Raw genomic sequence first — 12035 nt, forward strand, 5'->3', positions numbered from 1 at the left:
ATGGTATTGTCAGTGATGCATGTCACATATCTTGATATTCTTAGAAAGGTGAGTAACGAGGCATATCGTTTCAGCACAGTGATCAACGAGCTACGAAGGCTTGGGGACTCAAGACTCGCCAACCACGGAGCAGACAGCCTGTATGAGCAGCAACCGGCGCCCTAGAGATGTATAAGAAGACATCCAAACTCTTACCACTACATCCAGACTCCTTGCCATTGCCCTCCTGAAACTCTTTTATTTGGATATTTCCAAACCTGTAATAAAAACTATTCAAACAGGACTGACCAGCTGTAACTTAGCCACAGGAAATGGAAGACAAAGGTACCATTATGCAGTTGGCATATATTGGCAATACCTTTCGGTGGTGAGCTCATCCGGCATATAGCAGCAAACCCTGCAAGTATGCATATTGAATAGTCCTGACTCTTTTGTGAGTCCTTAGATGAACCCATTGAGACCATGAGCCCAAAGGGTACATCTACAGCGATGATGTAAACACCACTACTGCTCGCAAAGATAGTTGCTCTTCCGATAACTGTAGCATAGCTCGGCCGCGTTGCGAAAAACTACTGAGCGGTATACTCAGGGTGCCAACACAACCAAACATTCATCTACACCAATTGTTGCTGCTGTATCCCCAACTAGCAAGTGTCAGCACCTATACAGATATTGGCACTCACTTGGCGACGCAGGCAAACAAAGACCACACCGCTAACTACTATATGGGATCGGCTGTTGATGATGTGTCCACAAACGACATGTCGCCACCTCTGGCTACTAGTGGAAATGCGACCGTGGTACTCTTGGTGCAGGTCCTGTTATAATTCCAACTCCCCACTACCCTTTCGTTCTATTTCCACAAGTTTAATATAAAATGCATCCTAAATCACTTGCTGCAAACCACCCTGCTCATCCACGCAGCAGTACATAGGTCCCACAGCATGTGTGCATGACCATAAAACATAATTACAATTTTAATTTGAAATGTAGTCGCATGTCATTGAAGCACATGAGAACTAAGATAAAACGCAGGCTAAATCGCTTAGTTCATGCGGCGGATGAGCGCGTTGATGGCATCCTCGCGGTTACCGGCGTCACCACCCTCGATGAAGTGGCGGACCTTACGGCCAGACCAGCCACCAGTGGGGTTGGACAGCTTGAACGGCCACAGGAAGTTGTTGGCGACCTTGAAGTTGGGGCCGACGGTGAAGATCTCGTGGACGAGGTCCTCAACGCAGATGATGCCGTACTTGCCGAGGTTCTGCTCGATGACAGAGTTGTCGGTGATGGGCACGCGCTGCTTGTTGACCTTGGCGTAACCGCGCTTGTAGATCAGCTCCTTGACCGACTTGAGGTTGGGGGTACCCCAGGCGGCGTAGGGGGTGATGACCTGCAGCATCTGGGTGGTGGCGAAGGTCAGGCGGACGAAGACACCGTTGTTGATCTGGAGCAGACGGAGGAGCTGCAGGATCTTGCGGGCCTTGGGCGGGATCTTGTTGATACCCTTGGTACGCACAACGAAGGCAAGCTTGGCCTGGGCGGGAACGTAGAAGTTACCGTTCTGCTTGGCCTGGCGGCGGAGACGGATCTCGGCGCGCTCACGCTGCTGGTACTCCTTGACGTACTGCTCAGCACGCTTGAAGACGACCTGGCGCTTCTGGCGGCGCTCCTACGGATGAGACACAGCAGGGCAAAGGTTAGCGCTTGTGTATCAACGCGAACGCGCATGCATCATGCAGTTTGGTTGTTGCTCAGCCCCGAAAGATGGTATAAAGAGAAAGCTCAATCATGGGAGTGCAATCCTCACAGCTAGAAATGTTAACATCACCACAACAAGTACAAGCGGCTTCTGGCGCAGGGCTCTTACCTTCTTGGAGGCGGCGGCGGCGGCAGCCTTCTCGGCGGCGGTCTTCTCGGCGTTCTTACGCTGCTTGAGGAGAGTCTCGGGGGCAAGGACCTTGCTAAAGAGGTTGGGTTCGAGTGATGAATTAGTTTTGACACGTTACGCCGGATACTCGAGTCGACGTTGCAAGCGGTAGCCTGGCAAAGACCTGCACGCCCCTTCGTTTCGCAACTGCGGGGGAATGTGGTCATGCCGAGCGCAAACCTTGCAAGAGTACCGGGGCAACATCCCACGAATGAAATTAACCGAATGGATCGCAGTGCAGCAGAGGCACGCATACCCAAAACAGCATCAATCCCCGACAGCGCGCAGGGCGCATAGCGTCAGGCGGTCCATGGCGTGCAGCAGTCCAAAATACGGACCGATGTAAGGAGCCTTCGGGTTCCCTCGCAGCCCGACGTAGAGTCGGGGACATCGTGCCGCACACCAGGGGCGTGATTTCAAGGCAAGGCTTCGCGCCGCAGCGGGCGCAGCAGGAAGCCTAGAGCCTCACATATCCCCGGCTGGATCCCGAGGGATCTCGTAGCGCCGGGCGGGTGGAATGCGACGCCGGCAGTGCGTCTCTCCAAAGGGGCTGTGGGAATCGACAGCGGCAGTTGCAACTTGGCACAATACTTACGACGACATTTCTACTTTTTGGTGCTGATTCGAAGCAAAAAAACGAGTAGTGTTTGGAAGAGAAGGAGCCCAGCCATTGCCGCGGCCGAGCCTGCTCTTTTAACGCTCAGGATGGCGCACCAAAGAGCAAAAGCTAAGGAAAATTTTTACACTACCTCACGTGAGAGAGCGGGAACTGTAGGGACCAAATCGCCATCCTGATCCGTTGATGCAGCGATCCATTATCGGCGATTACGGGCTGAGGATCGCCCACCGACAACAGCAGAGCAGCGGTTTTTGGAGCGCCGCTCTCGCCAGCCGCCTGCCAGCAGCCCGCGCAAAACATAAACATAGCGTTGAGTGTCGTCGCCTCTCTCTTGGTCGCTACTTTCTAACTCCTTTCTAATTCGGAACTCTGTTTCTTTGCTACTTGACCGATTCAACTCCGCTCGTTCCATAGGTAAGTGCCTGGCGAATTTAACGCAGGGCACAGGGCCCCATCTGCGTGTGACTTGCCATGAATTCGGAGTTCTGCCAGGCCCACGGCATGGCAGGCCAGGAGGCCTGGCCCTTCTGGGCTTGCGGCAGTGCCTGTGACCCAGCAGACTGGCTGCATGATATGGCGCTTCTGAGACCCCTCATGCAATTTTTCGCCCTGCCTGGCGTGGCTTCCCCTATAGACTATGCGGCTTCGTTCCTGGCGGCGGGTTTCCCTGCCGCTCAGGGGCGGCGCTGCTGCTCCTGCCGCTGTTGTTTTGTGTGTTTTCATGTTTTGGTAAATAACCCGAGCAGAGTCATCGCTGCTGCAGAGGCAAAAAATACGCTGGTTCATCCCTTCATCGCCGCCTCCAATCAGCGGGTTTGTTGTCGATTTCTCGTTTGTCGGACTGGCGAAAAATTCCTCTCTTACCTCGCACATTATTTGGCTTTCCCCACCACTGGCAGCAGGTCTAACCCTCACCCGTTTTTCGCACCCTCCTTGGTTTCCTCTCTTTTTCCACTATACTGATTCGGGCTTTGTTTTCTCTTGCTCTCCTCATCTGATAGTTGAAATCTACAAATCCATAAAACAAAATGCGCGAAGTCATCTCGGTTCACGTTGGACAGGCCGGTGTCCAGATTGGTAATTCCTGCTGGGAGCTGTACTGCCTCGAGCACGGTCTCCTGCCCGACGGCAGGCCCAACCCCGAGGCCCAGCTCTCGTCGGACGACTCGCTGTCGACCTTCTTCTATGAGACTGGCAACGGCAAGCGCGTCCCGCGCACCGTGTTTGTTGACCTGGAGCCCACCGTCGTCGACGAGGTCCGCAACGGCAAGTACAAGGATTTGTACCACCCCGAGCAGCTGATCAGCGGCAAGGAGGACGCTGCCAACAACTACGCCCGCGGCCACTACACCGTTGGTAAGGAGCACATTGACCGCACCCTCGACCAGGTGCGCAAGCTCGCCGACAAGTGCGACGGCCTCCAGGGCTTCCTGGTGTTCCACTCGTTCGGTGGTGGAACGGGTTCGGGCTTCGGCGCCCTGCTGCTTGAGCGTCTGTCGGTCGACTACGGCAAGAAGTCCAAGCTCGAGTTCACCGTGTATCCGGCTCCCAAGATCGCCAACGCCGTTGTCGAGCCGTACAACTCGATCCTGACCACGCACACCACCCTCGAGCACGCCGACTGCTCGTTCATGGTTGACAACGAGGCCATCTACGACATCTGCCAGCGCAACCTCGGCATTGCCCGCCCCACGTTCGGCAACCTCAACCGCCTCATCGCCCAGATTGTGTCGTCGATCACGGCTTCGCTGCGTTTCCAGGGCTCGCTTAACGTTGATCTGACCGAGTTCCAGACCAACCTGGTCCCGTACCCGCGCATCCACTTCCCGCTGGTCACCTACGCCCCGATCACCTCGGCCGTCAAGGCGCAGCACGAGTCGATGACCGTGTCGGAGATCACCACGGCGTGCTTCGAGCCCAGCAACCAGATGGTCAAGTGCGACCCGCGCAACGGCAAGTACATGGCGTGCTGCCTGCTGTACCGTGGCGATGTCGCCCCGAAGGAGACCAACAGCGTCATCGCGTCGCTGAAGACCAAGAAGACCATCACCTTTGTCGACTGGTGCCCGACCGGCTTCAAGGTCGGCATCAACAAGCAGCCGCCCTACTGCGTGCCCGACGGCGATCTGGCCAAGGTCGACCGCGCTGTGTGCCTGCTCAGCAACACCACCGCCATCGCCGAGGCCTGGGCTCGTCTGGACCACAAGTTCGACCTCATGTACGCCAAGCGTGCCTTCGTCCACTGGTACGTCGGTGAGGGTATGGAGGAGGGTGAGTTCTCCGAGGCCCGTGAGGATCTGGCTGCCCTCGAGAAGGACTACGAGGAGGTCGGCATGGACTCGGACGACGTCGCCATGGACGAGGGTGCCGAGTACTAAGCCCGCTGCAAGAAAGCCTTCCCACCTTAATTTTTTTGCTCGCAGAGATTGCAACAAATCAGACTCCCTTTCAACATTCTATTGCTGCTACCAAGAAGCAAGCGACCTAGCGAGCAACCCGTGGACCTGTGGTCGCAGTGGTGGTGGTGATATGACCTAGTGCAGGGCGTAGAGGGCGGCAGCAATGCCAGCTAAAAGTACATGTGGTGAAACGAGCGACGCTGTGCCTGGGGCCGGAGATGCCGGAGGCAACGCCGGGCTTATTGCGACCATTCGCCTCGTCATTTGCCTTGGTGTCCTTCGCTCCCTTGCCCTTCTTGGAGTCCTTGGCCGATTCGTCATCGTCGAGGCTAGGTGGAAACTTTGGCAGCGAAGCGGGGTCGTCTGTGTTTTGCAGCTTGCGGGAGCTGGAGTCGAGTCCAGGTGCATTGGGACCAAACTTCATGCCAATGGTCAAGCCGATCTCCTTGTCGTCGACCGGCGGCAGGTATCCCTTTGGCTTGTCGTTGACATTGAGGACCCTGAGGTTGCTCTTTGGCGCACTCTGTGTATTGCACTGGTAGTCGGCCGTGCACGACGTGAAGCACACCAGCTTTTCGGTTGGGTCCTGCTTGACCGCACACGAGTCGTTGCAGGCGTTGAGCGCAGCGCGGCACTCGGCAGTGGCGATTGGCCACTCGTGGTCGCCGACAGCCTTTTCTGCAGCACGGTTCATGCACATGCAGTTCCAGCCCATGGTGCGGACGTTGCAAAAGTTTTTGATTGTGGAGGCGACCGAGCCGCAGGCGTTGTAGCAGGAGCTGACCTGCGACTGGCAGACAGAGGCGCGGGCATCGGCGGGCTCCAGAGTCATGAACCACTTGCCGGCGGCTTGGGTGGCAAGGAAGACTAGCAAAAGCAGGCTGCTGTGTGTTGCAATCATAGGAAGGGATGGAATTAGGAGCAGGGGGGTCGGTAAGTGAAATGTGAGGATGTATTGGTGAAAGGCAATAGGGTGTACGAGTAATGGAGCAGGAAAGGCGCAAGTTCGCTGGCAAGGGATATATGGAAACCTCAGGCTCCAGGCACCTGGGCTACCAAACCCTGGGCTGTGGCCCACATGGCCAAGTGAGACTGGGGGAGGGCCCACGCTGGCTGTTCCGGGCAGGCCGACGAGACGGGTTGCTCCCCCTCCCCAGACAAGCGCACCTGCAAAGCGTTCGCAAGCACACTACTCCCCCACATATCCACTCTTATGAAGTACTCTTCATATCATCCCGAATCCTTCAGAGTTGTGGATCGCCGTCAGCAGCCGCTCCCGGAGCTTCTCCACGGTCTTGTACTCTGGCAGGAGCAGAACATTGAAGCACGTGTGCGACGTGGGCAGGCGGTCCGAGTCGCCGCCGTTCTTTGCAATAACGAAGTGCAGCTTGCTCAGCCCGCCAATCGGCACGCGATCGCTGCTTGTGGCAAAAAACAGCAGCTTGCGCTTTAGTTCGTCCGAAAAGCCGCGGACAGTCTTCCAGAAGAACTGGATCACCGGCGTGTCCTTGGCGTATCCGCCGTCGTAGATGGTCGAGTTCTCAAGAGCACCAAAGTCAAGATCGGAGCTGCCACACACCAGTAGCTCGAGCTCTTCTGGCCGCATGCACCGCACGAACGAGCCGCCGCAGATCCGGTCGAACCCAGCCTTGAACTCTGTGAACTGCTTGTTGCACGAGACGTTGAAGATAAAGTCGACGTATTTGTCGATAAACTGGTCGCGGTTGGCAACAGTTAGAGGGATGCTGGCGCCGCCAGGGACCAGCTCGTGGGTGCGCAGCTCGCCGAATTCCTCGTACTCGACTTCAAACGTGCGCTCCAGGTACTCAAGCTCCTCGTCCGTCAATTTGTGCAGCTGCATAAGCCCGCGGTACAGCGTCGGATCAAACTGCTTCAGATCCTGGCGCGTCGCAGGCACGCCCAGCAGCTTCTTGTACATGGCCGGTGGCAGATGTATATCGAGGATGACGGCGTTATACACAGCAAGGCCGATCAAAAGACCCGTCAGCCGCATCTCCTCCAGTGCATCCTTGCTGGGGTCGGACCCGGGCGTGAACCAAAAGTAGTGCGACTCGTTGTTGGCCGTGAAGATGCCGTATTTGACTGAGAATACGTCGCGGACGATTAGCTGGAAGAACTCCTTCTGCACCCCGCCCTCGTCGACGCCTTCCTCGCCGACAAACCGCACCTTGAGCTGCTTGCGCAGGTCCTGGCTCATCTTCAGATCCAGCTGGTACAGCGTGTCTCGGACGAGGCTGTCGCGCCGGACCTCGAGAACCAGGTACGGGCAAGTGACGCCAGTGAACATGGCGCGGAAGAACGAGTCCTGCAGCTCAGTGCGCATCATAATGACGCTCTCGATCTTGATGATTTCGCTCTTTGTCGTCGGCGACAGCAGGAACGGGTACGTGCAGAATGCGACGCCGTCGGGCATCCGGTACCGCGGGAAGTCCTCTTTGATGTCGATGAACTCGTTGACTGAGTCGTTGTAGAAGCGCGTGTAGTCGACCAGATGCTGGTTCTGGTTATAGGCGTTCAGGAGAGACTAGGCACTGTATCACTATTGGAATCTGGGTGCTGCGCAGTGCATAGAGATTGACCCGCTGGATGGTCCGGCGGGTTTGGCTCGTTTGGGTTGGCTGCTGGTGGTGGCGGCGAGCGGCGGGCAGCCTTTGGTCGTCTCTCGTGTGATGTACGTCTGGAAGATGTTCACGAACTGCAAGAACCGCGGGTTATCCCTGGGCCTCTCTTCGCTCGGCAGTGGCAGAGAAGCCTCGTCGTCTGCTGGGTTGCTGGCAGAGAAATATTTGAGCAGCATGGCTTGCTGGGCAGCAGGCTGGGCGACAATAGAGCCGCAGAGATCAGGGAACAGCGGGGCACCGTCCGAATGCGCATACTCGTTGATTTTTGGGTTGAGCAGAAGGATCAGAAGCGCATTTATCTGGTTGTCATGCTCCTGGCACGGCTCGGCGCTCAGCATCGACGCTGCACCCAGGGTCCACAGCCGCAGGTCTTCCAGCATCCCGCTTGACTTGCTCTCAAACATGTACCGTGTACGCATCCTCGACATCGGCAATATCCACTGGACACTGGGCAGCCAACTCCTGGTTGGTCTGCGGGAAGCTGCGTGCCAACGTGCATGGGTCCGCAAACACTTGGCTGAGCTTGTCAACAAGCTCCTTTTCGCTGTTAATCTGGCGGATGAACTGGCTGGTCAGAATAATGTCACCCAGAGACTCGTCATCGTTATCGCTGGCCTCATCGATGGGCTCAGGGCTGCTGCGGTCCAGCGGCCGCTTGCCGAGGATGCCGGTCCGCGTTCTGCGTGGCTCAGAGAGACCCCCGGCGGGCTGGGCGATGGACTGGGAGCGAGACCGCGTGGTGATTGTGCGCACAGATGCAGAGCCACGGCGGTCAACCCGCTGCTTTTTGCGACTCGATTCGGCGGTTCCAGCCATTAGGAATAATGCAGCTAAAAGTACAGTGAGGAATAGGCAGGCGTGGAATGATAGGCAAGGGACGATGGTCAGTACCCGGAACCGCAGAAAAAAGGCGTGACCACGAATTCCACATTGTGTGTCACTACCTTCTAAATATGGGCAAAACTGGCACCAGGGCTTTGATGCCTGCACATTAATTTCCAAACCCCCACACGCAATTAAAAGCAGCTCGTCCGAGCTTTTCTGAACCTCGTCTTTCTCCTCCCCCACACAGCTTTCTAACTATTTTCTACTACGCATCTTTTGATGACAATACGCAAATAGTCAACGATGGCAACACGAGATGCAATGTACTCGGAGGACGTGGTGCGCGTACGCAGCCTGTCTGTGCTCGATGAAGGCGTGCACAAGCTGCCGCCCGAGACAGACAGGTCCGGCAACGTCGAATACAAGGTATGTAGCTGCACACAGGCAGGCAGCTATTACCTGCGCTAGCCTCACTAACATTCGCAGCTGCGTAGACCAAGCTCGAGAAGATATCGCACACACCGGACCACACATCTGGCGAACCCAGCTTTCATGGAGGCAAGTGCACTGAAACATGCTGCCTAGACATTGGGGTCTGATATGCAGCGCATTCATGCTAACTCATTGAATGTTACTGCCATTTAGGCTCGCTGAGGGAAACGGGCACGCAATCTACATAGTGGGTGTGCACGACGACGGAGAAGTGATAGGCATTACGCCGGAGGAGTTTGACATTACCCTCGGAATCATCCAGAAGATGGCCGAGCAGCTCGACAACGCGCGCATAACAACGGTAAACCGCCGGGTTCTGGCCAACTCCCGCGTAGTCGCTGAGGTGCATGTCACGCAGCGCATCAGCATGCGCCGCTCTGAGCTTCGGAATAGCAGTGCTCGGTGACCACAGCGCCGGCAAATCCACCGTGCTCGGCTGCCTCACGTACGGCGAGGGCGACAACGGGCGTGGGAAAGCAAGGCTGAATTTCCTCCGGCACCGACACGAAATCGAAGTCTGGACGAACCAGCTCGGTCACGTTTGGCTCTATTGGTTTCGATGCAGACGGGGTTTTGCTGAACTACACAAACAATCGCTCAGCTGAGCAGATATTCCAGCGTGCACAGCACGTTGTGACGTTTATTGACACGTGTGGATACGCCAAGCACCTGAAGACGACGGCCAGTGCGGTCACCGGGTACTCGTCGCACGTGTTCTGCATAGCTGTGCCGGCGGACGCGACCGAGATCAGCGCTGCCACCCGCGAGTACCTGGCGATTGCCGCAGTACTGGGAATGCCGATCATCGTGGTTATGACCAAGATGGATGCCGCCGTCAAGGCGAGCTTTGGCAGGCTGATGCACAAGCTGCTGGAAGCCCTGGAGACCGCAGTGCCGGGCCGCAGCCAGTGCGTGGTCATGAACATGAGTACCGACGCATATGAGTCACTTGCCCACGACATCATGGACATCAGCGTAGTGCCAATCTTTTACCACATCGGCTGTGCGCGTGTCGGGCTTTGCCGAGCTGACCAATGTGCTGTCAGTGCTGCGGGCACCGGCACTGGACAGCGCTGATGACGGGTTCGAATTCCATATCGAGCACTGGATGTCGCTGGACACAGTCGGGACCGTGGTCACGGGCTGGGTCAAGGCGGGCTCTTTTGAGCTGCTAGACAAGGACCGGGTCCTGATGCTGGGTCCAGACAGTTCTGGGAACTTCGCCAATGTCAAAGTGACGTCCATTCACACGCTGCGAATGCCTACCTGAGTCGGCGCATACTGGATCCAGCGTTGCCCTTGGCCATCCAGCCAGCCGAGCCCCTGGCTATGCGCAAGGGAATGCTTATTATAGATGCCGGCGACGGTGTTGCCAGCGCTCGACGGCGAGTGACCAACGAGTTTGTCGCCCGCGTTGTCGTGCTGAGCCCCGAGTTCAGAGCTAGCAACCTGCAGACCGTTGTTGTGCATGTCAGATCGACGTATCATCAGGCGCACGTTGTTGAGATCGTGGATGACGATGCCGCTGACGGATTCGAATGGGTCAGGATCAGACTCCGGTTCGATGACGCTGTGGTTGATACCGTGTACCCCGACATGCCGATCATTGCGCGCGGCGGCCAGGACCTTTTGTTTGTTGGCCGTGCCATAGCACCCATGTAGGGTTCTTCTAGAAGTGTACAATGACAATATATTTTAAACTGGCTCGTTCTTCACCTGAGGATGTGATGCCGGCGACTGTGACTGCTCAGCATTGCCTTTAGGTTTCTGTATACCTGCTGCCGCCTGCTGGCGCATCTGCAGCTGGGCAATAACCGACCGTGTCAGTGACGAGTTGACGCCGCGACCACACGCATGGAAGATGGGCTTGCCCGACTTATCCACCGGCGAGTTGGAATACGGCTTGTTGCCGGTTCACGCCCTGGCGCTTTGGTTGATACGGCTTGCTGTACGCCCGGTGATGCTTGCCAGCCGGCATCCGCGTCGACTTGCCTCCGCCCGTCCTTGCAGCCGCCCTTGTACGCTCTGGGACTTCGCTGCTGTCGGGTGACAGTATCCTATACATGGTGATTGGCGGCGGCTGTGTGTACTGCCGGTTCGGCTGGCAAAAATTGGCCGCCGCCCACTCGGGCAGATCACGCTCCAGCAGCATGATCTTGTCTTCAAGCGCAGCCACGCGCCGGAAGATGCTCGCCGAACTAGGCACAAATTTTGCGTTGAGATGCTGCCGGATGTTCTCCACCCGCTCCTGCAGTCCGTCCAGCTTCTGCGGCGCCTTAGGTGGCTGCTCCTTCTGCACCGCGCCTGTGGACCGCTCCAGCGCACCCGTCTCTGTCTTTGTCTCGTCTTTGTGGATCTGCACTCCGCGGCTCGTGCCATTGGCATCTGTGCGCGCGCTCGTCTCCTCGCGGCCCTCGGCGGCCTTCAGGAATTCCTCCTGGTTGTACCGGTCGATTTCCTTGCGCTGCCCAGCGACAAAGCCCTCCACTGCCTGCGTCATCCTCCGCCTTGGTTGCTACGATTTGGGCCAGATCGTTGGCAAGCTTCTTGTGTGCCTCGTCCTCTTTTGCCTCGTCTGGCTTTTGCCCATCGAGGTAGGTGGTGATGGCTGTAGACAGTGCCCGGAGTTGCTCGTTAAAGTTGTCGGTGGGGGTTTGGGTAAACACTATGGCTTCGATCTGCTAGCGCCCTCAGGCACTGGTGCAGCTTGGTATTTTGGAAAAAGACCTCGAACGGCTTTGTCCAGCCTGCATTCGACATGGCCATTGGAGTAGCAGACATGAAAAGGAATATTAGCTGATTGAAGAAGCGAGAAAAGTATTTTTTCTTCTCTTCTAAAGGCAGTTCGCATCGCGTACTATGTAGCCACTTTTTTTTGCAGCTGGCTCGCCAGCAAGTCAAAATTTTGAGTCGAGCCGAGCCATGAACCTTGCATTTCCTGCATACACGCATTTGAGGTCCAACCTACTGCAGATGCACCAGCCGTGCCAGGGGAGGCAGGGCTGACGCAGGCTGCATGTATCCGGCTGACACCACCAGTCCTCTCTTCAACCGGCCAGGAGTAGGGTGCAGACTCCAGACTCCAGGAACCCCCCACCTGATCTGGCAAACGAAATGCGCAACGCATG

The 12035-nt window shown here is 56.7% G+C and overlaps 7 protein-coding genes across 7 annotated transcripts; 3 read left to right on the forward strand and 4 right to left on the reverse strand.

The window, feature by feature from the left end:
- Positions 1 to 1045: 1045 nt before the first annotated feature.
- Positions 1046 to 2538, reverse strand: DL89DRAFT_248191 (putative 60s ribosomal protein l7; the record flags this gene model as incomplete). Its single annotated transcript, XM_040885143.1, has 3 exons — positions 2526 to 2538; positions 1871 to 1964; positions 1046 to 1672 (listed from the first exon to the last, which is right to left on the reverse strand). Exons 1-3 carry the CDS (start codon positions 2531 to 2533, stop codon positions 1046 to 1048), a joined length of 729 nt encoding a protein of 242 aa, XP_040741649.1. The 5' UTR covers positions 2534 to 2538.
- A 1039-nt stretch (positions 2539 to 3577) lies between these two features.
- On the forward strand, positions 3578 to 4927 carry DL89DRAFT_225269 (tubulin alpha chain, testis-specific-like protein; the record flags this gene model as incomplete). Its single annotated transcript, XM_040884743.1, has 1 exon — positions 3578 to 4927. The coding sequence occupies one exon, from the start codon at positions 3578 to 3580 to the stop codon at positions 4925 to 4927; it is 1350 nt and encodes a 449-aa protein (XP_040741650.1).
- A 106-nt stretch (positions 4928 to 5033) lies between these two features.
- Positions 5034 to 5780, reverse strand: DL89DRAFT_259057 (uncharacterized protein; the record flags this gene model as incomplete). The annotated part of the gene is made up of 1 exon (XM_040885652.1): positions 5034 to 5780. The coding sequence occupies one exon, from the start codon at positions 5778 to 5780 to the stop codon at positions 5034 to 5036; it is 747 nt and encodes a 248-aa protein (XP_040741651.1).
- Positions 5781 to 6011: 231 nt separating this feature from the next.
- DL89DRAFT_36761 (HECT-domain-containing protein) lies at positions 6012 to 7510 on the reverse strand. Its single transcript, XM_040891579.1, has one exon. The coding sequence runs from the start codon at positions 7380 to 7382 to the stop codon at positions 6174 to 6176; it is 1209 nt and encodes a 402-aa protein (XP_040741652.1). The 5' UTR covers positions 7383 to 7510; the 3' UTR covers positions 6012 to 6173.
- On the forward strand, positions 7511 to 8648 carry DL89DRAFT_36776 (uncharacterized protein). Its single transcript, XM_040891580.1, has one exon. It carries the CDS (start codon positions 7639 to 7641, stop codon positions 8407 to 8409), a length of 771 nt encoding a protein of 256 aa, XP_040741653.1. The 5' UTR covers positions 7511 to 7638; the 3' UTR covers positions 8410 to 8648.
- Positions 8649 to 8657: 9 nt separating this feature from the next.
- Positions 8658 to 10613, forward strand: DL89DRAFT_269004 (uncharacterized protein). The gene is made up of 6 exons (XM_040888118.1): positions 8658 to 8841; positions 8910 to 8977; positions 9061 to 9309; positions 9438 to 9882; positions 9935 to 10141; positions 10219 to 10613. Exons 1-6 carry the CDS (start codon positions 8737 to 8739, stop codon positions 10567 to 10569), a joined length of 1425 nt encoding a protein of 474 aa, XP_040741654.1. The 5' UTR covers positions 8658 to 8736; the 3' UTR covers positions 10570 to 10613.
- On the reverse strand, positions 10603 to 11688 carry DL89DRAFT_294370 (uncharacterized protein; the record flags this gene model as incomplete). The annotated part of the gene is made up of 4 exons (XM_040890503.1): positions 10603 to 10782; positions 10826 to 11398; positions 11427 to 11588; positions 11635 to 11688. 4 exons carry the CDS (start codon positions 11686 to 11688, stop codon positions 10603 to 10605), a joined length of 969 nt encoding a protein of 322 aa, XP_040741655.1.
- Positions 11689 to 12035: the final 347 nt, after the last annotated feature.

Source organism: Linderina pennispora (assembly GCF_002104995.1).
Source record: "Linderina pennispora strain ATCC 12442 chromosome Unknown DL89scaffold_11, whole genome shotgun sequence".
Taxonomy (NCBI): domain Eukaryota; kingdom Fungi; phylum Kickxellomycota; class Kickxellomycetes; order Kickxellales; family Kickxellaceae; genus Linderina; species Linderina pennispora.

Bases quoted from the DNA above. Each gene is read 5' to 3' on its own strand.
- DL89DRAFT_269004 (XM_040888118.1), top strand. From the start codon at position 8,737: ATGTACTCGGAGGACGTGGTGCGCGTACGCAGCCTGTCTGTGCTCGAT. The intron at 8,842-8,909 runs GTATGTAGCTGC...GCAGCTGCGTAG, and splicing joins CCGGCAACGTCGAATACAAG to ACCAAGCTCGAGAAGATATC. The intron at 9,310-9,437 runs GTGACCACAGCG...TGGACGAACCAG, and splicing joins CTTCGGAATAGCAGTGCTCG to CTCGGTCACGTTTGGCTCTA.
- DL89DRAFT_36776 (XM_040891580.1), top strand. From the start codon at position 7,639: ATGTACGTCTGGAAGATGTTCACGAACTGCAAGAACCGCGGGTTATCC.
- DL89DRAFT_36761 (XM_040891579.1), bottom strand. From the start codon at position 7,382: ATGCCCGACGGCGTCGCATTCTGCACGTACCCGTTCCTGCTGTCGCCG.